Genomic DNA, 25,010 nt, shown 5'->3' with positions numbered 1-25,010 from the left:
TCGACTATGATGGTGATGATAATGATACTGAAAAAACAGTGGTGATCTGTAGATTGCCAGAAAATAGAGAAAGCGGTTCATATTAAAGCCTTTAACATTTACTTTATATCCTAATTTTGGCCTTTTCTCCATGTCTGAGTACATCAAGAGATGATGTTTGATTATGTTATATATTTTTGAAGAGGATTAGCATTTACAAATCCATTTGCTTTTCTACGTGTGCTCATTTGTTAACTTTGTCAAAGAAAATGTTACTTTCTTCAACTCCAAAGTTCTTGTGGTATAACATTTGGCCTTTAGATAGCTTGTGTTCATTTCAGGCCAAGTTTATGAGACATCAGCTTGTCAAGTGTATATTCTCTCTCTCATCAATAATGTAGACTGTCAGTCATTGATATGTATGACACAGCTGGCCAACTGCTTTGAGAGTAACACAAGCATGACGAAGAATTAGGCATATGGTCTATATTGACAGTATCTCCAATACACTCTCGGTCTTTCTGTGTTGTGTTTGTAAGTTACTAAATGAGTCAATGTGTTGATTTGTCATGTTGGGGATTCCTGCATGAATAAGTATCCTGCCTTTGTTCCTCCTATCATCTTGTGGAGACAGCATTAAAATAATATTAGAGTGGCATTTTTTCTTGCTGTTAAAATTGAACTCTGCACATGACATCACACAAAAAAGCGGAATCTTCAATAATGAATTGCTGTTGTGGGGCAGCATCAGACAGACAAGCAGTGTATTTATTTTCTGATCATTACATAACAACCATGATGGTGGGATGAGAAGAAAAGAAAAGAGAACAGAGGATAGGATGAGAAAAAACAGGAGGAGGGGGGGAGCAGGCAGAGAACATTGGCGAGAAAATGGTCTCTATTCAGACTCACAGTGGCACACAGAGTCCTGCTTGTACACAACCACCCACACACAAAGACACAATCATCTACTGTACATACCAATGTTCACAAAAGCATATAACACACAAACATGCACAATAGGAATATGTTAATAGTGATGCTACATTTAGGCTAAACAGAGACTCAACATAATTTCTACATTATATGCACTGCTTAGTGGACAAAGGGAGCTGTAAATGACACCTGTTCTAATTTATGTATGCTTGAAAAGTTCAAAACTATCATTCCTAAGACAAAAAAAAAAACGTTCTCTACTTTTATGATGGCATGCATCATCAGGGAAAAGCAGCTGGTAAAACATATGAGTTTCTCTGCCTTTCAACGTCAATCTCTGCACCAGATTAATCATTTGAATTGTTTACTTTTCGTTTGTTGTGTGTGCCAAATTGCCTCTCAACATAAAAACCCTTCTGGTCTAGCAAGGGCCTTTTCTTCCTCATGACTGTCAGTCCTTACTACATGTTCCTCTGCGCACCACTAGATGGAGGCAAAAGATAGAGAAACTTTGCTTGCAAACAGTCACCACTGTCCTCTAGCAATGTGGAACAGAATCTGGATAACTGATATTTTATTTGTTGATATCCTTTAAAAACTGGTTCTTCATAATCCTTTCTGATATAAACTGGTTATAATGCAATAAGGTCACACAACGCTTTAAATAGACTTTTGGTGAGAGGAATGTGTAGTTATTGAAAGGCATGCATGCACGCATTCACGCACGCACACACACACACACACACACACACACACACACACACACACACACACACACACACACACACACACACATATACATTGCACACTTTTGAGGAGCCCCAGGTGAGATCCAGCAGTGTCAGCGGGAGGTCTGTGATTTGATATTATTATATATAGGCCATCTACTGAACCCAGCAGGGAGAGAGATCTGAGGAGAAACTTGTTCTTACAGATAAAGCGGTACACATGAGACTCAGACAGAATTCCCCTCTGACTCTCGCAGAGGGATTCAAAATAATCGGTTGAGGCTGACAACACAACCGCTAGTTTCAGACTTCAAGGGAAGACCCATAGGGTTTAGTCTACTTCAATAGCACAGTGATAAAAAGTGATTATAAATACACAATGAATGCAGCACAGATGAAAATTATTCTGAGACTGTTTTAGGAACTAAAAATAACCTTGCATGTTTTAGAAAATTGAAGAAAAAAAAATTGAAGGAACAGTTCACTTCAAAACTTTGCAAAATAAGCTTATTAGCTGTCTTGCTGTGGGCTAGATGAGAAGATTGATACCGCTCTCATGGGTGTGCGGTAAATATATTGCTACAGCAAGAAGCCGCTAGCTCAATTTAGCATAAACACAGAAAGAAACAGCTACTCTGGCTTTGATCGACTGTAAAAAGAAATACCCAAAATGTTGAACTATTCCTTTAAGAAGTGGGGATTTCTCTGAACACTTTCAAAAGAAAATAAAGGAAACAGAGACAGCACACATACAGTAATGTCCCCTCCTGGTAAATAATTTGTATCACCTGCTTAGCATCCCCTTAAAAATTACTGTAAATGGCTGTACCTTTACCTGTTGAGATTTAATTTTCGGTTAATTACTCCAATAGAATAATATATATATATATATATTTTATTTTTATTTTTTTTTATTTTTTTTAAAACAACAATGAAATAAAAGGAGAACAGATATAGAAATAATGTATCTGTCCCCTCATGTCAGCAGGCAGAATATAGCAGTGGCACTGCTGATGCAGCTCGTCTTCATAGCCACCAACACATACCAACTGCCTTGCAATTACAGGACTGAAGATAACTTGCAAGGACCACAATTTTCTATTATCATCTTTCTTCCTCTCAGCAATGCAAACTGGAAATCATGCACTCTAATACCCAGATTGGGCGGCAATTAAAGGAACATCAGGGTGTTTTTCCACGGATAATTAGTAAAATATGTTCATTGTTAAGGATTATTTGCTGGTTGGTCGGCTGGGTTTCCTCCCTCCAGTCTTCCATTGAGGCCTAAATGACAGCGGGGTGATGTGAGGTGTCATGGTTCCAGTGTGGTGTTCATCAACCCATTTACACTTGCATTCTTGACGAGAGCCTGAATGGCTGCTTGTTTCAATGACTGGCATCAAAGAAGCAAGTAATGAAGAAAAATTAAGATATCAATCCTGAAAACACCCTTGTTACAAACAATTCAAGGTAAGATGTATACACAAGAAAGACTGAATAACTCAGGAACCACTTTTAGCAGATTCACTGATTGTGTCAAAGCAAAATAAAAATGAGTGGCTGGTTAATTGGCAGTTAATTCTCAGTCTGCCATGCTGGCCTGGTTGCCTGTCTGGTTTCTCACAGAGAACGCTCTGTGTCCACAGCACAGGGATGCCCAGAACAGTGAAACTGTCCATGACACATTTTGCACAGTTTCCATCTTCTAACAACACGTGTGTGTGTGTGTGTGTGTGTGTGTGTGTGTGTGTGTGTGTGTGTGTGTGTGTATGGAAAGTAGGTCTAGCTTTGGCCTGGTAGCCACTCTACATCCAGACAAGCAGACTGGATTTGCTCCACTATATTGTGTTTTGTATGGGGTTATTGGTGGGGGACTAGTCTACCTCCAGTCTACAAGACTACCTCCACAGCGCTGAGGAGTAGGGTGCTAAGTGCCGTCCGGAGCAACGGTGTTCAAAAGTTGTTTTAGACGTGCAACAGAAAACTCAGATTGGACAGATAGTCTAGCTAGCTGTCTGGATTTCCCTTGCAGAGATCTGAGAAAAGGTAAACCATAGTCCTCATAAATTGACCGGAGTTTAAAATGACAACACAAAGGAAGCCCAAGGCAACAGATATTCGGCCTACATGAATGAAATCCGGCGGAATTTCCGTCGGCAACGGAGCAATCCCGGAAGTGGAACGTCGTGGATTTAGACTAGTGGGGGACTGGCTGTTTGTGTAGCACTTGGGTTTCTGCTTAATTATTTAATGAATGCCTTTTTACCACTTCCCTATATGGAACAGTGGATGACCTGTTCATTAATGATTAAAAGATCCATTCTACTACTCCAAATTGCAATTTCCATGTTGAATTGGATTCTTGATAAGTGCGCAATTTGAGCATAGAATTAAAATGCACAGAAGGGCAACAAAATAACCGGTATGGACCTCTCATGGATTACGCTTTGTGCAATATCACCACAGGACACTGCAGGATTTCTGAAAAAAAGTCAGTTTTCACAGAATCAGAGATCATAAAATTAATGATGGCTGAATTCCATTTAGCTGCTTAAGTTTCAGGGTCATGGTATTGTGCATGCTGGCTCCCAGTCACACTGCCGTGGCTCACTGGAACACATTAATGTTATTAGTAAATGGCTGCTTTGAAAAAGGCCTTTTTTCCACATGTACTGTATGAATCAAGAGGTGATCTTATGGTGGTGCTTTGCAATACTGTATTTTTTAATTTGATGTCTCTCCAAATATTGAACAGTAGAAGCTGCTGTGACATATTTTTCTTATTCCTTCCAGTCTGTTTTGTCAGTTTGATTCACCATTCAGCTGCTAACTACACAAAGCCACTTATTTTTTCTTATTGGCAAAACAAACCAGAAATGTAAAATGCCATCACTTTCTCTGCACAAGAGGATTGTCCTCATGAAAGAGATTCCAGACACTTAAGTGTTTAAAACAACAGATGTAAAGCACTTTGAGCCTTTTATTGGCACTCATTGAGTATTTCTGGTGTAAAAGAAGATGTGCAGTCTATCAGATATGATTATGTGGCTGCTACTGCAGGATCATTGGCCTTGACTGATTTAAAGGAGAAATCCAGCGCAAAATGAACCTAGGGGTTAATAACACATGTGTACCGAGTCGACCGTTCTCTGGGCTATGTTTTCATATAGTTCATGTATACACGCGGGTGCCATCTTGGGAAAACAGTCATGACCAGTCGAACAACGAACGCTGTGCAACCAGTAACAGTCGTTCGACTGGTCATGACTGTTTTCCCAAGATGGCGCCCGCCTGTATACGTGAACGGTACTGTCTTTATAAACTTTTAATAAACTGTCTGTACACTTACAAAGTTCTCAATGCTTCGGTTTACATGTAGGGACCCTCATTATGCTACCGTGGAAGTGTGGTGCTATTTTGAGCCTTGTTAGTGATATAGAAATAGCGATTTCTTTTACTTTCCTAGACAACTAGCTTTATAAGCTAATTAGCGCTTTGCGATAAAACTGGTCACATTCGATTAGCATGAAAACAAATCCCAGAGAACGGTCGACTCGGTACACGTGTGTTATTAACCCCTAGGTTCATTTCTCGCCGGATTTCTCCTTTAAAGACTGTATGATTTCAAATTCACCACTCCTGCTCATAACTGTATATTTCTATGAAATAGGAAGTAAGAAAAAGGTGATGTGTGATTTGTCTCTATGATCTTTGACAAAAGATGAAGCTATGTCACCAACTGTGCATGGGCATTAAATGTTGGTGAGACGTAGACTATACATGTATTTTGACTGGCCTCCGGTGAGTTTAAAATTAATTTAGCCTACCTGAAATGAAATTATTGTGCAGTAAATAACTGGACTAAGCTACAATTCTGTCTTTTTAAAGTTGTCCACAATGTATTTTTGAATCCATACAGCTAGGTTGAACATTATCTCTTAAGTGGAAACAAATAGTGAAAGTTGACAGTGATAAATGACTGCTTAACGTAGACCAAGAGCATAATGGCACCATAATCAGATGTGTGTTTATAAGACCTGTATTACTCTCATTATTGCCATAGTACAATTACTTTTTTATTATTTATTTTTTGTGTGCATAGAAAATTATTAGATTAGACTTTACTGTCCACCTTAGTGGAAATTTGTCTTTGGCTTCTCCAAAACATTAAAACACAACCATGACATTGGATGTTATCAAACATATGGCACACTGATACTACACAACATTAAACATAAAACAGCAATTGTGCAATGAGCAGCAGCAGATGGAAAGGAGGTAGGTTACAGCCTACAAGAGAACAGGGCCAGTATTACACAAGACCCTCTATAGTGGTACATTACAAATCCTTGAGTGGTAAAATCTACTTGAACTGCTCTAATTCTGTTTACTATTCTAGAGTTACTGCTCATAAATCATTCACAGTGTGATTCTGCCAACTCAAACTGTATTGACATCTTGCATTGGTTCTGTGATGAGGCTTTAATCTAATGATGGTCAGTTTCACAGAAAGCCGCAACTGAGACAAAAGATCAGAGAGTAAATATGAATAGAGATGCTGATGCATTAACATTGGAAGTTATAAGTTAATGAAATTTTGTGTAAGAGTGTAGTGTATATATACAGCCATACTTAACAGGGAGAAGACATATGAATATGGTTATTATTAGAGATAGGGAATAGATGGCAGCAGAGGAGGAGGTCCCACTCTGCTTTTTAGCTTTAATAATGAAACAAATCATCTGTTAATAGCTGGAGACGACATAATGTCCCTGTCACTGGTGGGAAATACTGCAGAAACACATTTTATCTATCAACGTAATGGTTCCTACTTGCTCTGTATAAATAAATAAATATATATATATATATATGTACCAAGAAACATGCTGTATAAGGGAAAGTAGTTACATAAAATTTTGGGACAGATCAGGTATACTTCACAATTTCACTTTTTCCAACATCATCTGTAATGTGTGTAAAAAGGTGATGGTCTATTGGTTTCATGCACAGGACATTTTGGGCTTTTAATGGAATGTCTCAACTATTGAATGGAATGCCATGATATCTGGTACAAACATTCATGGTCCCCGGAGGACGAATCCTATGACTTTCCCTCTAGCACCACCGTGAAGTTGACATTTGTGGTTTTAAGTGATATGTCTAATCTATTGGCATTCATGTACACCTCAGGAGGACATGTAATCCCTTTGGTGATCCCTCAACTTTTTTATCTAGCGCTACCATCATGTCTATGTTTCAATTTGTCCAATACTACACTACCTGCAATACTAATGCCATTCCCATAATCCTCTGCTGCACTTTGTCTTTATTGCTAATTCGCAAATGCTAGCATGCTAACACACTAAATTAAGATGGTGAACATGGTAAAGACTTATCTTGCTGAACATTAGCATGTTAGCATTGTCCTTGTGAGCATGTCAGCATGCTGACATTAGCATTTACCTCAAAGTGCAGCCTCACAGAGCCACAAGCATGACTGTAGACTCTCTAGAATTATATTAAAATATGGTCTTTCTTTCTGGTATTTTGAAAGCTGTTGGGCTTTAGAATGATCATTGATAGAAGGGCTCAGTACAGCCCTGCATTTCTGCCTACATAAAAATGACTAGCTATACTATAAATTATTAGCAAAGGTTGCTTTCCCTATTTCCATACGTCTGACTCCACAACCAGTCGTGGTGGACCAATAAAAAAAGAGAAGGGAAATAATTCACCTGGAGAACTGGTGCCAGGAGAACAACCTCTCTCTGTCAATGTCAGCAACACTAAGGAGCTGAAAGTGGACTATGGGAAGAAGCAGGAGAGAAACTACCAAACCCTCGGGATCAACAAGGCCCCAGTGGAGTGGGTGGACTGTTTCAGATACCAGATAGATTTATCATGGTCCTGTCGCGTCAGCACCTTGGTGAAAAAAGCCCATCAGCGTCTCTAGACTTCAGGCTGCCCCTCAAGGTGCTAAAGACTTTCTATACCTGCACCATAGAGAGCGTCCTGACAGGCAACTTCACCGCCTGGTTCCGGAACAGCACCAAGAGGGATTACCAGGCACTGCAGACATTTAATATATCTGCCTAATTTAGATCGTTGGCTTTCAATAATACTATCTGTTTGTTATAAAAACAGGTGGTTCCAGCAGGGTTGAATTAATTAACCTGGGGCTTCCTGTATCCATTTAGCTTTGGGGAAAGTGCAGTAGGCTGTGTTTTAGTAACTGCATCAGAAAATGTGTTGACTGGGGTATCCTGGGCTTTCTTCTCTTTCTAGCTGATATCTGACACACACACACACACACACACACACACACACACACACACACACACACACACACACACACACAGAGATAGAGGGAGGTAACCTGAGATTAACTGTACTGTGTTACCATGTGTACATGGAATCCCGCAGGAGGTGAATTAATCATGATGTCTGTATGTAGAAATACTGCATACTGTGCAGACATAGCATTAGTATATTCTCTTGCATTACAGTTTTTGCTGATTGCTTACACACTAAAAGTGAATGGTTAGACAAAAGCATCAAAACCTTAAACTTTTGTAACCATGCCTTAAACAAAGGCATCAAAAGTACAAACACGTTTTCTGCTTTGCACTTTGTTTGCAATTCTGCAATGCACTTCTTGCAAAACACTACACACTGTTTCTTACATTTGAAACTTTGTTCAAGAATGAAAACTCTTGCAATCATTGGGAAAACACTATTTGAAATTGGCAACAAACCCAAAAACATGATCACCTTGGGTGCCGTCATTAGTCTTCAAGGAGTTCTCCATCACCATGCCGCTCTAGGTCCCTACAATACTGCACACATAATCACATTTCTGGATGCACTACATAATCTAGTTGTTCAGGACGGACCACAGCAGCCCAGGTTTGCTGTCATCTGGGATAATGTTAGTTTCCACCAGGCTGCTCTGGTCCAGGACTGGTTCACCAACCACAATACTGTAACTTCACGGTTGTATACTTGACCCCCTACTCCCCATTTCTCAATCTGATTGAGGCGTTGGAAAGTGTACGACAGCCAACCACATGCCCACATGCCTCTTCTGCAAACAATGGAAGAGGTGTGGGGAGACATTGAGGTGGGCTCAGTCCATTGTTTTTTTGTTGTTGTAAAAACCTGAAATGGGAAAAAGATTAACTTTGTTTTTTTCTGAAGCCTTTCTATTTTTGCATGCATTAAAATGTAAGTATGTTCTGTACCGAAACAATCTTTTACCGCAGCCTGTATGAGAAAATAGGTATACAAAGTACTGAAGAGAGCAGTGTTTTGTATAAAGTACATCAGTGTGTTGTTGCTGCTTTGAAAGAGTAATTCAAGTGGTGCATTTTGTTGCAAAAATGCCATTTTGAGAAAGTGATTGTCACATTTTGATTGCAGAGTTTCATATTGACTGTTATATTGCTTGTTGGAAAGCCCTTCTAGGGACTTGAGTTGCACATTTTCTCAGGCTACAGTGTGCAGACAGGAGAAAAATGGTGTGGTGAAGAGGGGTCTGCACAATTCATGGATAGTGTCATTTTTGGGGAGTGGTTTCTGGCTGTCACATATATTGTTTTTCATACACTGACCTGTACATAAATAAGTAAAGTGTATTTTAAATGTCATTACCCCTATCCAAAAACGATTATTGGATATAGCCTATCGTTTTGGCTTTAAAGCAATGCATAGCAGGTACATCCTGCTCTTTATGCATCTCTCACAGCATCCCCATACACATTATTTTTGACTGTTCCTTATGAGGGGCCCTCATAGCTCCTACATAATATCCTGCAATGGTGGCGACAGAGAGCTGCGAAATGAGATTCACTCTCTCTCTCCTCCAGGGCTACATCCCATTATCTGGGCGGAGAAAGAGGGAGAGAGGGTAGACCTATCCACCACACTGCCTCTCTCTGTTCTCAGCCACAACTCCTCTGAGCAGGAACCGGCTAGACAGATATCCTGAAGAGAGGAGGGGAGGATCATTCAGAACAAAGCGGAATATTTTACAATTTGTGATAAACTGGATTAGGCCTGATAGGTTGCGTTTCTGTTGTTTTTGGACTTCGCTTCCTGCTTCTTCGCCTTGTTGCACTACAGGAGCTCTCATTGTGGCTGGAGCGAGGATCCCCTCCTTTTGTGTTGCTCTGCAGTTGTTTATTCACACTCCAACTTCTGCCTCCTGTTTCCACATATAGGAGGTTTTATTTCAGTTTTTATTGTTTCGGCCTAAACGGAATGAATGACAAAAACAAAGGGGGTTGATGTCCATAACTCTCCGACTCACCTCGTCTTCGCCTCGCCCAAGGAACGGAGACCCCATCTCCGGCAGAAGATGGAAAGCGGAGGCGGGACAGAGGGCTCGGACAGTGGGCAGTTGCAGCACGCGGTGCCCGGGCAGCAGCAGCCAAACCCCCGGCCTGAAAATGCGGAGCTCTCTGCAATGGTGTCCGCTCAGCCTCCGGGCGAGAAAAAGAAGAAGATAAACCGGGCACCGTCCCCGGCCAGACCGAAGGATGTACCCGGTTGGTCGCTTACCAAGATCCGCGGAGGGATCGGGACCCCAACCCTGAGCGTCAAGCCGGGAGCCATCCACTTGGGTAGCCGCATTTCCAGGCGCAGTCCCGTGGGAAGTCTTGCTGGAAATACCGGTAAAGCGGAGAAGAGCGGTGGTGGCAAACCGGCGGGCAAATCCTCCTCCTGCGCCGCGTTGTCGAAGACGGCCAAGGCGACCAAGAGCACCGGAGGACGGAGGAAGGTGTCGGACGCCAGCATAGGATCCGATGATTTATCTAAGGACTCTGGCTGCGCCACCGGGAAGCTCTCCCCAACCGACAGTAGCTCCGAGCTATCGGACTGCGCCTCTGAGGAAAACAAGCTCTCCGCGGACGCTGTGAGCAGCGACGCCGAATCGAGGAGCAGCCGGGGCGGTGGGCCGGACGGAGACAAGCCACTCAGGGATGGCGTGTTTGCGGAAAGAGCTAGCCAGCAAGCCGCCGCCAAGACCACCTGCTCCTCCGCGGAGAGGGACTACAAGGACCGGCTCTCCCTGGGCGTGGAGACTGGGGAAGGGAGCATATCCCCCGCCGAGGAGCGGTCGGTCACCTCTTTTGACAGCAGGGTACCTGCCAGCACGTCCCTGGCTTTCTCAGACCTTACAGAGGAGTTTATGGACGGCATGCATGAGGAGTTTGTCCGGGAAATAGAAGAGCTGAGATCTGAGAATGATTACCTCAAAGTAAGTCCAATAGGCCTATATATGTGTCAACTATGAATGTGTTAATTAGGATTTCCCATGGTAAAATAATTGGTTCGATTCGCTTTCATTGGCATTTAGACCAAGTTGCAAAGACAAAATCCTCTTTCTGTCAGAATCATGTTTTTTTTTTTAATTATTATTATTATTATTATTATTATTATTATTATCTGTTGGGTTTATTTACCAGTTCACTCTTACTTGTTTCCCAGTTTAGATAAACCAAGGCTACACACTACAAGGATGGTGATAATGTTGTGACTAGAGAGAGTCTCAGTAGCACAAGAGCAAAACATGCAGCATTGTAGCCTCAGAATGGATGTTTCATATGGAATATCTGCATGTGCAATAGGAAATGTGAAATACTGAAGGGGTACTTTAAAGAGTAAGATATAATGTGGATGTAGTATTTTGGGCAGATAGTGGCTTTTCACCATAATTTGGCAGCCAGTGTTGTCAGTTGTGTTTCCCCCAACTCACATGATGGAGGTGAGGATGTCATTTTACCACACAGCCTGAGGGGTTATCAGACTCTGAAGCCTGCAGTGAAATCTAACTCTGCCTTGCTGCTAATTTACCAAGGTATCAGATGAGATTTGTTTTTTACACAAAATGGTCAAAATCATGTATTCCGAAAATTTGACAGCAGTACAAAAAATCCCATTGTTCTGTCAAACTGACAAACACCAAAACAGCAGCACTCAAAACCGTAACCAGAGAATCAAGTGCACCATCATTAAGGCCTCACAGTGGGATTGCATGTCATCAGATTTTGGTACTAAAGGCATCTCTCAGCTCCCACAGGTCCGCAGGCAGTGGAATGTAACGTGTAGAATTTTCACCGTTGGAGCAGCTCAATCCAGCCTTGAGAGTGATTGATTAGGCGAAAGATCAATTATATTAGCATGTCTCTAAGCACTATATGGCAGTTACCAGACATGCCAATAATTGTCAGAGATTGATTGTAGAGGGTGATTGATCCACATTCTAAACAGGAGGATCACCACATCTTTTCTCAGGGAGCTCTGCAACCGTGTTGGATAATTTACATTCTTGGTGGACCTTTACCATGTAGATGGCTCCACACACCAGAAAGGTTTCTTATTGATAACTATGGTGACGTGATGCATTAACTTTTTTTTAATCACACCTGCTGCTCTTGTAAACACGAGCCATGATGCCTTAGACATGAAACGACAATTCTGAAAATATGATGAATAATCTTGATTATCATGATATTATTCCCTAGATTGTTACTTTTAGTTATGCTAGCCAGCAAAACAATTAGGATTATTGCTCCACATTGTTATGTAGCCCTGATTAGTGTTCAGTAGTTGATTTTTAGCCATTAATCAAGCAACATTTTCAAACATTTGCTGGTTCCAACTTCTCAATTGTGAGGAGTTGCTGCTTTTCTTTCTTTTACATCAATGTCAATTGAATAGATTGGGTTTTGGACTGTTGGTAGGGACAGATTGAGCAATTTGAAGATTTTTTTCACGATTTTCTGATGTCTTCTACACGGAAATAATCATTAGTTGTTGCCCTATCTCAGATTACATGTACTGTCCGTCTAAAATCATGATTTATCGAAGTCTTTTCAGATGTTAAAAGGCCTGCTTTCTCACTCTCACTCAGCTGCTGCCTGAATATATAGGACAGCATGTAACAGAGCTACCTTATTGGACCACCCCAAAGCCTCATGGGAGGCCTGGCAGTGAAGTGAGTGTGGTTGTGTCTGTTTTTGCAGCTGCGAGGAACACCTGGTTAGTAATTAGAAGATGAAAACAACATGCTGCTGTGGTGTCAGGCTCACCCCTCAATTTCTCGCTCTGTGTCAGATTTTTTTCTAGATCCATCTTCTAATCCACACTCTCCAACTCCGCACACAAAGTTCATCCTTTTTCTCTGTCTATGTTCGACTATAGCATGATGTAGTGCATATCAATAGGCTGACTTTTGGTGCGGACTGTGTGACATTTAATCGGTAATAAAAAATCAAGACAACAGCTGCTGAAATCTCTGTAATTGTTAATTAAGTTTCATTGTGTACGGTGTTTATGCTCAATATGTTGAAGCTGTAAGAGAACATGGTTGGTAGACAATCAAATCTTCCAGCTACCTGCATCCCTTATTACTTATTGTTAGGCAACATGCTAACAGCAGTTTGATTGATTGTCTGTCATTCCTACCATCCACACACCATGTTAAAGCAGCTCTCGCTCAGCAGGAACCCAAACAAATAATTAAATTCTCACTTGGGTCCACATGCTGCGCTTAGACATGATAAACAGCATGTAGGTATTTACTGCTGGCCTCCAACCTGACAGAGTCACAAAGTTGAGCCTTTCTTTTTTAGGAATCTCTGTCCTGTGACTACAATTTAAGATAATAGTTGAGCATCTGTGCAGGCATAGCTTGTATACATGACTGTTTTAGCCTAGTTACTCACTCATATCTTTCAATATTCACAATATTTTACATCGCAAAGAATTGCCATGGCAGTACAGGTGTCACTGCGTGGCAATTTATTCTCCTGTATTGTTTTGAGGCAATTCTCAGAATCTTGAAGTCATTGTAAATGCTTTATAATCACTCTGATTTTAAGGCTTTTTTCATTCTCTGGTATGCGGACACTACAAATATACAAGAGGATAGTATACGTGACAGACACATGATGGCAGCTATTGTGTTTATGTGTCATGCTTCCTTCAGTAGTCTCAGTGGCACTGCCTGGTTAAACAAACACGAAACCCATCCACATCCACTGTGTTTATTTAAGACCATGGCCCATTTCCAGCTTAGCACAAAGACTGGAAAAGACTGGATGGGGATAACAGCTGGCCTGGTTCTGTCCTACAGCAGGTAGGCGGACCGTTACCACAGCAGATGTTTGTGAGCTCTGCTTTCTAACATTGCCCAGTCTGGCTCACTTAAATCTAACAGCTGATTGGTTGATTCAATCTCCTGACTGGCTGATTGCTCACATGACAGCAACAATCTTCCCTTTTCTTTTTTAGTTAGCTGTGTAAAGCAGGTCAGCGGGACACCTCTCTCTCTCTTAGTCTCTCACCACATTAACTTGTGATTCCCTCGTTTCGTGTCCTCACATTCTCACGCTCTGCTGTCTTGTCTCTCTCCCTGTCTACATTTCTTTCATGCTCATGATGTTTTTACCATCCCTGGTTTTTCTATTTCTACCCCTTTTCTTTTCTCTGTCCTTTGCTTCATTTTCTTTTCTGTCATTTTCTTTCTTTTCTTTTATTCTGTTTCTTTCTTTCTTTCTTTCTTTCTTTCTTTCTCTCTCTCTCGCTCCTCTCTTCCCCTTTTCTTTTCATTCTCACGTTTTTCTTTATTTTCAAATCCTACCTTCGCTTTACTTCTCTGATATTTCTTTCCTTTCTCTCTATTTCTTCTCCTTCACTTCACTTTCTTACTCTTTCCTCTCCCTTCTTGTCTTTCCTTTTTTACCTTTATTTCTTTTTCCTACTTATTTTTTTTTTATTTCATCTCTGCTTCTTCTCTCCTCTGTATTGCAGATGTGTAACACACACACACACACACACACACACACACACACACACACACACACAGAGTTATGCAGAGGATAGTCATGCAGAAGCTGACCCACATTCTCCACTGTAGTACGTTTTGACAGAACTACTACTACAGCCGCTTGTACTCCTCCTTATTTTGCTTGCACATCTCACACAACACACATTACACACTCATGGAAGCACACCGTTGTGTAACACCCCACCTGCTGTCCCATAAAGCCCAGCAACCCGACTTTTTCTGGTGGGGTGTGGTTCATTTCAGTGCAGACACACTCGCTAATACAAGAGCTGCACTTTAACAGTGTTTAAAGTAATGATGCAATTCCTGAGTGGTATTTCATGCCTTTTTGAAAACGTTTGTTTTAGATTTTACTTCTTTACTACTTATTGTACTACTTATTTTTACTTCATATTTTAGAGTGTAGGAATTTCTTTTACTTGATCTCAATTTCCCTGCAGGGATTGCTAAGAGTGTAATCTAAGGTCATCTTTGACCTCCTGGGTAGGAGAGAGAAAGGACAATCAATACAGTATCATATTATGTTACTTAGTATGCCGTTCTGCTACTTACATCATGTAGATCTCTATTTCTGATGGCCCCTTTTTATCTGACTTGAGAGGCTATTACACAGCAGTTCATTTAAAGAAGATCATTTTTGTAATAGTTATCCTGATAATACGGATGATGTAGACAAAGATATGACTGCTAATGATAGCGAGCAGCGATCGATGGGATGGATTACGAACAAGGTTAATGGATGATGATTTTTTGATGATTGTCTTGCATCTATGACAAAGATGCTAAAAGCTCTAATGACTCCTATTAGACATTAAAGGATTCCCTTTATGGTCCACATATGTGCACATAATGCTGTTGACACTTGGAGTTACAGTCAGTTAGAAGTCTCTACAACACATAACAGCTCTTTCCCCTGCTGGTTGATATCAGAGGAGTATTGTTAAAATGATAGATTCACTTATACACTCTCTTCTCCACTGTCTCCAGGATGAGATGGAGGAGTTGCGGTCTGAGATGCTGGAGATGAGGGACATGTACATGGAGGATGACGTCTACCAGCTGCAGGACCTACGGCAACAGCTGGAGCAGGTACAACTGTGGGAGGACAGACCGACTAAATGAAAGCACACTCATTGAATCTGTGCTCTCATTTTGGTGTGATATCCTGATTTGGAACTTAAAATAAAACAGGCAGAGGCTGCAAAATGTTTTGAAACAGGAAAGTAAGAATGATCTGAATGTCATCTTTGAGCAAGAGGTGTGACACAAGGCCAGGTGCATTATGGATGTCTGCATGTCTTCTTTGGAATTTGAATGGCTGCTGCAAGGCAAATCTTCCTTGAAGGCACTATAACATGAAGTAAAGTAGCAAAAAGGGCTTAGACAGATGACCCATAACATCATCCAAACACATGCTTCTGTTTCTTAGGCTAATAAGACCTGCCGCATCCTGCAGTACCGGCTGAGGAAGGCAGAGCGACGCTCTCTCCGCGTGGCCCAAACAGGGCAAGTGGATGGAGAACTGATACGAACGCTGGAGCAAGACGTCAAAGTAAGTGTTGGTGTGTTTGAGAGAGAGTGATTGAAATGGCTAAATGGAGCTGTGTGTGGAACTGGAAGAGGTTCTAAAGTTGTGTCTCAGCTTCACGCAAAAGATACAGTATACTATATGGGAAGCAGGATAGAGAAAGTGAGGAATCTGGAATAAGATGTCATAGTGTGGCTGTAATCTAATTTACTGATTTTGAAGTGCATAGTCTCTATTCCCAAAACACTGAGCTCTTAGTTAACAACAAATTAAAAAGCAAGGAAGCTTACATAGCCTCTACTAAAGGTCTTCGTCCTCCAGAAATCAAAACTCAGTTTGTGTGTAAATGTTTAAAAATAGATATGTTATCTTAATCTTTATACCACTCTCAGCTAGGCATTTTGTATTATTCTGTTAAGTTTTATGTAGATAAAGATTAGAGTTGGGCATCGAGAACCGATTCCTACTTGGAATCGTTTCAAAAATTACGATTCCAGTGGAATCGTTTCTTTATTGGAATCGTTTGGAGGATTTGGTTTCAAATCTGATCATCGCTTCCCAATTTAACATGCGCAAGTTTTGGTTTCCGTAGCAGCCAGGCGCTTGTTGTGTTGCAGCCTTGGAGCACAGTAAGCAGCGTTCTAGTCTGGCTTTATTTTACGTTGGAAAAAGCTCTGTAAAACTGCAAACCACCACTGAATCAAAATACAACTTTCCTCTTATTTGTGAAATAAGCATGTGACCCGTTTCAACCCGTTTCAAGAACCAGAATCGAAAGGAAGAATCGCAATTGGAATCAGAATCGTTAAAATCCAAACGATGCCCAACCCTAATAAAGATCCACTTGTGTGAAAACTTTCATTTAGGTTCTGCTATTCCAATTTTGCACAAACATGATCTACGAACATGATCTGAATAGGAAAATGTGGTGGTGGTGGGGTGGGGGGCATATCATGAAAAACTCACTTTTTTGGGGCTTGTGCATACACATTTGTGTATCTGGAGTGCCTACTAACCCACAAACTAGTTAGGTTTTTGTGGGCTGCCTACATCAGACAAAATGAGATTTAACAGGCCATTCAGATTTGCTTTAAGGACTTTAAATATGTGATTGTTGTTACATACATGCTGTGTTTTGGATGTATTTTTTACGATTTTGCAACCGTTCTTTTGACTCTTCTCCTTCACACTGTTAAAGTCACGAGAATGTGGTGAGGTCAGGCTTCCTCTAATTTGTTTAAGGAATTTCCCTGTTTAAAATATATATACTGTATATACTAATCGTCACACTGGCTAAGAAATACTGAACGCCGCATTAGGAATCCCAATTGACCTCACACATTTAACATACAACCAGCATTAAAGACCATTTCCACAAACACACATGTGCAGCAAATGTACATACAGACAACGCTTTCTTTAACTAGTGTCCTTTACAGGACGCATACACACCAGTCATCCCAATCACTTAAGGTTATACACAAACAAACTGAATGCAGGGTAAAGCTTCTGTGTGTGTGTGTTTTGTCATGGTGACCCTGTACTATATGGGTACACTCTGTCAAATTCACAGCGTTCCGCCAACATTTTTTCATGTGATAGAGGATACAATGAGGCCTTTATACCCTAAGAGAGAGAGAGAGAGTGTGAGAGTGAGACTGTGATGTCACTCTCCAAGGGCTTTCCGCCGGCTGTTGTTGTCTGTCTCTCCGCTGCTGTCTCACAATCTGGTTGTTTTGGAAGGAAGGAAGGAAGGAAGGAAGGAAGGAAGGAAGGAAGGAAGGAAGGAAGAAAGGAAGGAAGAGAGGAAGGGAGGAAGGGAGGAAGGGAGGAAGGGAGGGAGGGAAAAGGATGAGCGTACATCCTGTGTCTCTGAGAGTGAAAAAAGGGCATTGGTCACTTTTTGAAAATTCAAATCAGCCAATCAGAGAGGGAGGATGATGCGGGGAGAAATACATAGAGAAAAAAAGAGAAATGCAAAAAAGAGAGAAACTAAGGAAGGAAGGAAGAAAGAAAGAAAGAAACAGAAACAAAAATAGAGGAGGGGAAAACAAGGTATTCAGGAAGGATTAGTTGATTTGAATGGAGGTCTGACTTGAATTTAAATCTTTAGTAGCCAATGGTAGCAATGGGATAAGGAGTGGGAGAATGAGGTCAGAAATAATGGAGAAAATAGAAAGACAGAACTTTGAAAAAACAAACAAGTGAGCTCTGCATCGGTTGGCTGCATTAGTAAAGAAGGGTCATAAACACAAGATACTAAAAACATTAACACTGCAAGGAGACAAACCTGACCTCTCTCACAACACTTGGCTGATTGTGTCGTCTTGCTGCCAGAGCCTCAGACAGAAGGTCAAGTTATACCGTGTGTGTGTGTGTGTGTGTGTGTGTGTGTGTGTGTGTGTGTGTGTGTGTGTGTGTTTGTTTTAATCCCATGCTAAGCTTCTATTTTGCCAGCCTCTTACAGTCACTCCTCTGTTTATTCTGGTGTCTTTATCATTAGCCTTATAAAACCAGACACTCACTCCCGCCTCTGTGACTCAATAATGATTCAGCTCTACTGGAAAAGAATTCCAATTTCTGGACATCCATCCATACTATTTGTTGTGATGGTAAATGCAAGTGCAACTCGATCAAAAATTCTTCCTCACCGTTAGAAGGTAAAGTCCTGCTGTTGGACACGTCACAGTCAAACTTGACCGTGAACTCACTGAGCTGCTCTACACTGAGCTGCTTTATAAAAGTAATTGGCTTAACTGCTGTTGATGCTTTAAGGCCCTGCTGTTATGACTCCGTTACACAAATTGGCAAATGCACACAGACACACACGCAGACTTAAACCTCCTTTATGTACGTCACATGCTCTTATTTGTGTTGTTTTAGAAATCGTGTGTGTGTGTGTGTGTGTGTGTGTATGCGTGGTATGGCTGTCAAACTCTCCATGAGAATGTCTGACATCATTTCCTGTCCTACTCACACAGTTCTCTCATTCCCACAGGCTACAGACATCTGGATATACACACATACGGAGGAAATAGTTGTTAGGATTCTCATGATGTCAACACAGCAGTTGTTCTTCACCTTATCTCCAGAAAGAATCAGTTGTGCATTCGCCTTGAAGGGCCGACTATAAACTACCCGAAACTTCTGATCTCAACCAGATCTTTCGAGTGAGAAAATGTGTTTGCTTGTAGTTTGAGTGAACACATCCTTTAAAAGCATATCCAACAGTTTGGAAAATATGTTTGTTTTTTGTCTCATAAGGTAATATAGATAACAGTTTTATCTCTTTGCCTTCAGTATGGAGAGTGGCCCAGGATGTATTTAGCATAGCTAGTTGCTGGTTGCCCAAATAAGGAGAGAGCACAGACCACTACAGCAGTGGCTGTAAACCAGGACAGCTTTATGGTGCTATGTATAACATTTTTGCTACATGTGCCACCAGTGTACAGTCTGTGCTATTGGTAATGTAAACATGATTTATACAGTGAGTACATTTAATTATTTGACATAGTCAATTGTTTTTAAAAACAGGCCCAAATATTTCTACTTGTATTGTCCTTCTTGCTTGACTTCGGAGCTTGTCTTGTTTTTTCCACCCACCCTTCCATGACCATACCATCTCTATACTATAAATACATCATCTGTTGCTACTGCAGAGTGCAGTGTAGTGCAGTGTAGTGCAGTGTAGTGCAGTGTAGTGCAGTGTAGTGCAGTGTAGTGTGTGTGTGTGTGTGTGTGTGTGTGTGTGTGTGTGTGTGTGTGTGTGTGTGCTTCCTGTATATGTTATTATGACCTTTCATTACACACTTTAGAGCAGTGGTTCCCAACCTTTTTTCCTTGGCGCCCCCCCTACTTATATCTAAGAAAAGCTGAGCCCCCCCTCCGAAACCGAAGTTGAGGTAACTCTCGAGATAGAGCCTTACTTTCTTTTTGATACAGAGGAGTTATCAGCACTTTTACGTTTCTCCGCTATGTTTCATTCATAAAATAGTGATGCCGTGGCGGCAGGAAAAACGAGGATGATAGCAGCTAGCAGCTGACCTGATGACAGCAAGGGTCCCAGGTTAAGAGGTCCCGAAGGTTTGGCCTACTAAGTAGCCTGCCTACAATTTTAAGCGAGAACTAAAATATATAGTTTTCATACAGACTTTTGTATACATTATATATTCTAGTGTATTATCATAATTTGTGCAAATATATATATTTTTTTACCTCAACCTCAAACCAGATAAAGGCTTGCGCACCCCCTGTGATCTTTGCCGCCCCCCTGAGGGGTCCCCGGACCCCAGGTTGGGAACCACTGCTTTAGAGTCATCCTACCTCCCCTACTCCCTCACAGTAAAATATAGCATATACTGCTATAATTGAGGACCCTAATTGAGATAATAGATTCACTAGTGTCTAACCCTAACCTTGACAACTACATGCCTAACTTCAAGTCTTAACTTTCAGAGAGCAAAGACATTTGAAAGAAGTAAGGATCGGACCTGACTTTTCAAAAAGGTCCTCAATCTCAAGGTCTTAAACTCAAACTGGACCTCACAAAGATAGAAGCACAGGAGTTTACACACACACACACACACACACACACACACACACACACAGTCATTAGATTAGAGCTTGAAAGCAGCAGTATCCAGTAGATTTATCTGAACAGGGCCAGCTCCCAGCCTCATCTCCTGTGTGTGTGTGTGTGTGTGTGTGTGTGTGTGTGTGTGTGTGTGTGTTCCTCTTGCATCTCTCTCTCTCACATACACAAACACACACACACACATCCCAACCCCCACTCTTGCACCATGTGTCATGCACACACTGTAGGAAGTACAGTTTCCATGCGAGCATCAATCATTACATCCCTGTTCCCAGTAGGAACTGTGGTTTCCACTTGTCTCTGTGTTACTGTTTGTTAGAGCCAGTATTAGTACAGTACTAACTATATAAAGATTTAATTTAAATGTTATTTGTGCCAATATAACCCTTTGACGGTTTGAAAGATAACTATAGGAAAACATTCTTTGATGGAGGAACACAGTTATTAAATTTATAACAGTATGATTTACTTTTACAAGTAAAAACGATAAAGAATAGATGATTTTGGCAAATGTAACACTATGTAACACAAGCTTGGATGGAGTTACTGGAGTGTAAACATCCCAAACCAAATGGTGAGCACAACAGACTTGCTATTGTTACTCTAAACTCTGTTAATTTAGCATCTTGGCTCCCACAGGGTGGATGTTTTGCTCCTGAACAGGTAGTATATAGATAGTTTCTTGTCTTTGGAAATAATACAAGGTTACTTGCTAGTGAACCGGGCATGCTAACATTTGCAGCTACATTAGAGCAGATAAACACTTTGTTTAATCCATTACTTGTACCTTTGCTCTATTTGGTTTTGACACCACCCACTAGAGATGTCCCAAGCAGATCCTAAGTATTGGTATTATGGCCTATCCGGACATCTTTTAACAGATCCATAATTGCTAAAATAAAGTTGATCAAAATCCGATCTTTTCTTAACAGTACTTTAGTCTGCTGTGTTGCTTCGCAGTTCTCCTTCAACATAGATGGGCTCTATAGTGCAGCATATTACTGAAATGAGAATGAATAGAGCATCATGAACACTGTTTTGGAACGGGAGAAATCCAAAAGCTTGCAACTGCTGCTGCAACTACTTATTAGCTTGCTAAGCTATTATTGGAAATTGCTGTTTAATAGTGCTCAAATGATTAGCTGATTATCTGAAGGGTTTATCCACAGGAATTGACAAGTTTGACAATCAATGTATCTTTGAATTCGTTTATCGAAGTGAAATTTAAAAAACATTCACTGGTTCCAGCCTCTCAAATGTGATCATTAATTGAATATGTTGGTTTTGGACTGTTGGTCGACAAAACATGCAATATGAAGTTCTCTCTACTTATTTTCTGACATTTTATCGACTGAGTAATTTATTGAAAGAAAATTTGAGCGATAAATCAATAAGGAAAACAATCAGTAGCCCTATCAAGTACTACTGCAAATACTATTACTATATAGTACATAATGCTTGATATCTTAGTAGTGCTATGCTATCAAGTACTGTATCTACACCACTGGATAGATGCTGCTATGTATGCATGTATGTATGCATGGACGGATGGATGGATATTGGAGGTGAGATCACACTTTTCCAACTGCCAATTGACATGCCAAGGATTGTGGGAATTCATCACATTCCACCTCCCTTTGCCACCTCCCTCTCTCTCTTCTCTCTTTATCTCTTTATCCAAAGATAGATGGAAAACAGCCTGTACTGGAACAAATGTCACGCCACTGGCTCTCTCACTCACTCACTCACTCACTCACTCACTCACTCACTCACACACACACACACTCACTCACTCACTCACACACACACACACACACACACACACAATGGTTTTATATATAGACACGGAGCATATTGCTTGTGATGTAACATCCTCTAAATGGGTGTTGAGAGGCCAGATTTTTGGACGAATGTCAAAAAGGTCAACAGGATCAAAAGTATCCAACGCCAGTGCTACAGTACATCAGTTACACACAGCCTCCTGCAAAATCCTGCAATTCCTTTGAGCAAACTTGAAGTTAAAGTTGTTATAGTGTCTGTGCTCCAGAGGCCTGTACTACGAAGCGAGATTTGGCGTTAACGAGCTAACTTCAGGTTCAACCCAGGGTTTTCTGTACTATGAAGGTGGATCACTTGTGATCAGGTTCAATCGCCGTGGTAACTTATGCTGAACGCCTAACCTGGTCGGGAGCAGGTTAAGTTGGAGATCAGAGATCAACCGGTGTAAAAGCACCGCCTACTGACCAATCAATACTCGATTGATAACGGCGTCACCGTTCTTAGAAGATCAGGCGGAGCTCGGTGCACAGAGAGAGAGGGAGAGAGGGAGAAAGGGGTGCGCACATAAAAGTTAAAACATTTAGTCGGTCGACAACCCCGTTAGCATTCCCTGATGTGTATATTTATGAAATGTATAGATTGTAATGGGAGGGAATTACATATCGGCTCGGCTTCTTGAGCCGTGTGTTGCCAATGCGCACATCAGTTTGAATTTAGTTTTTATATATTTTATTTGCTCTCACGATGGCTTCCCACTGCTAGGGTTGCAACTGAAATACTAGACAGTTTATGGAAAGTGCACAAGTGTAATTATGGTCAGATCTTGGTCCTGACTGATGGGGAAGTGATATTAATAATCGTTGTGATTTACGCATCTACAGCGTTGGCTATTTTTTTGCCAGCTTTCCTTCCTGTTTTAGGAAGCAGCGACTGTATTGCGTTTTGCCTGCAAAACCGTGTCTGTGTTATTCATATTTATGTAGAATTATAATTTCCTCTTCTTATGTAAAATATGCGGCTCTGGTAGATGTTTGCGATTGGTCGTGCTGTGCAAACACCGCCTCTTTTATGTGAACGCGCGCGCCGCTGGATTGGGAAACCCTGGGTTGACTGAACTAGTTGATAACCAGCGTTGTGATACAGGTTATGCGGGACCGTGGGTGTTAGGTTAGGTGAAGCCGGGTAACTGGAAGAAATCCAGGACATGTTGATCTTGCTTCGTAGTACAGGCCTCTGGGCTGTAAAACAATTTCTTGTTTTGAAATGATGACAGCGCTCACGCAAAAACAGCAGTGATAAACTGATGCAATGTGAGGCTTTTGCAGGAAATCCACAGTGTGGATGAGAGAGATAACAAGTAGAGAATCAAAAATGTGTTCCAAGTTGTCATTCATTATTTTATATGCTGAATAAAGTTTTGTCATCTGTCCCGCTAACCAATGTATCTCTTTAGTTGACCACCACTCTCTGCCAGGCACATTGTAATCAGAAGCTAATGTTTCCCAGGAGTTCAGCATCTTCACATATAGAACTATGGAGGATGTTACAGAAGCAGCGGTGGAAAGTAACTATGTAGATTTACTCCATTATAATTTTGAGACATTTGTACTTTAAGTATTTCCATTTTGTGCAATGTTTAATTGTATTGTACAAACTTTATTTTACCCTACTGCATTTATCTTATGGCTGTATTTAGAAACATTGCCGATAAAGATTGTACATGCAAAAAATAAAGTTAATAAAATATGATATATTGCAAGAGGTTAAACCCAACAAGTCCTCCAAACCATACACACCAAATAGGAGTGTTTCATTAATTAGTGTCCCTAGTGGCGGCAGGAAATGGGACCCACATCCTCATACCTAGGTGCTGCCTAACAATATATATGGGTCGTAATTGCTACTTGTACATAACGACCTATGGGGTTGTTTTTGATTGGAGGACAATTTTTGAGTTGTTCTAATACTTTAGTGAAAGATATGAACACTTATTTTATCACTGAACACACGTTACTTTTTTCTTTTGTTATACATGTGTTGCAACAGAAAATTTAATGAAACCTGTCCGATCTGTATGGAGACAGAGCAGCAGTCTATTTTGGTTTGTCAGCCATTTAAGAACCATCGGTGTGATTGTGAAATATTCAAAAACACTCCTTATTTGTCTGCGCAACTACGAGCTGATTCTGCAGTACTCTCCTCTATGATAAACTGAGAGGTTCAGCTGAACAGCCGGTAGTCGATAAGTCTACAGGGAGCCACACTTTGTAAGCATATTTCCTAGCTCATTAAAAAGAAAACAATATAGTGACCTCCAAGGTTGACTGTAAGCCTTCAGATGCTTTTCGGTTTCAGTGGAGTCATCATCTGTGATGTGATGAACAACATGCAGGCCTAAGCCACTATAGAGTGCTGAGGTAATAAAACTACAGATTGAAGGAGTGTTTCTGTCAGATTTAGCATCAGTATAAATGGTTAAGTTCTTATTTTACTTGACAACGGAATGGCTAATCCACTGCAGGAAGCAAAAATACTCTGAGATAGACAAAAAAGCTTAGTGATAGAGCACCCGTGAATAGGTTTTTGGTTCCAACATATATTCAACAATAAAAT

General features: G+C 40.9%; 1 protein-coding gene across 2 annotated transcripts in view; it reads left to right on the top strand.

The window, feature by feature from the left end:
• The first annotated feature begins 9,563 nt into the window (after positions 1–9,563).
• mtcl2 (microtubule crosslinking factor 2) overlaps positions 9,564–25,010 on the top strand; it is a 97,920-nt gene continuing 82,473 nt past the window's right edge. For both annotated transcript variants that reach the window (XM_078254527.1, XM_078254526.1), the window contains exons 1-3: positions 9,564–10,902; positions 15,484–15,585; positions 15,926–16,048. In XM_078254527.1, coding sequence (XP_078110653.1) covers positions 9,907–10,902; positions 15,484–15,585; positions 15,926–16,048 — 1,221 coding nt within the window. In that variant the 5' untranslated portion in view covers positions 9,564–9,906. The remainder of the gene's footprint in view (positions 10,903–15,483; positions 15,586–15,925; positions 16,049–25,010) is intronic.

Source organism: Sander vitreus, chromosome 7, assembly GCF_031162955.1.
Source record: "Sander vitreus isolate 19-12246 chromosome 7, sanVit1, whole genome shotgun sequence".
NCBI lineage: Eukaryota > Metazoa > Chordata > Actinopteri > Perciformes > Percidae > Sander > Sander vitreus.
Note: the sequence above shows the minus strand (reverse complement) of the source record. Positions and strands in the feature narration are given on the sequence as shown.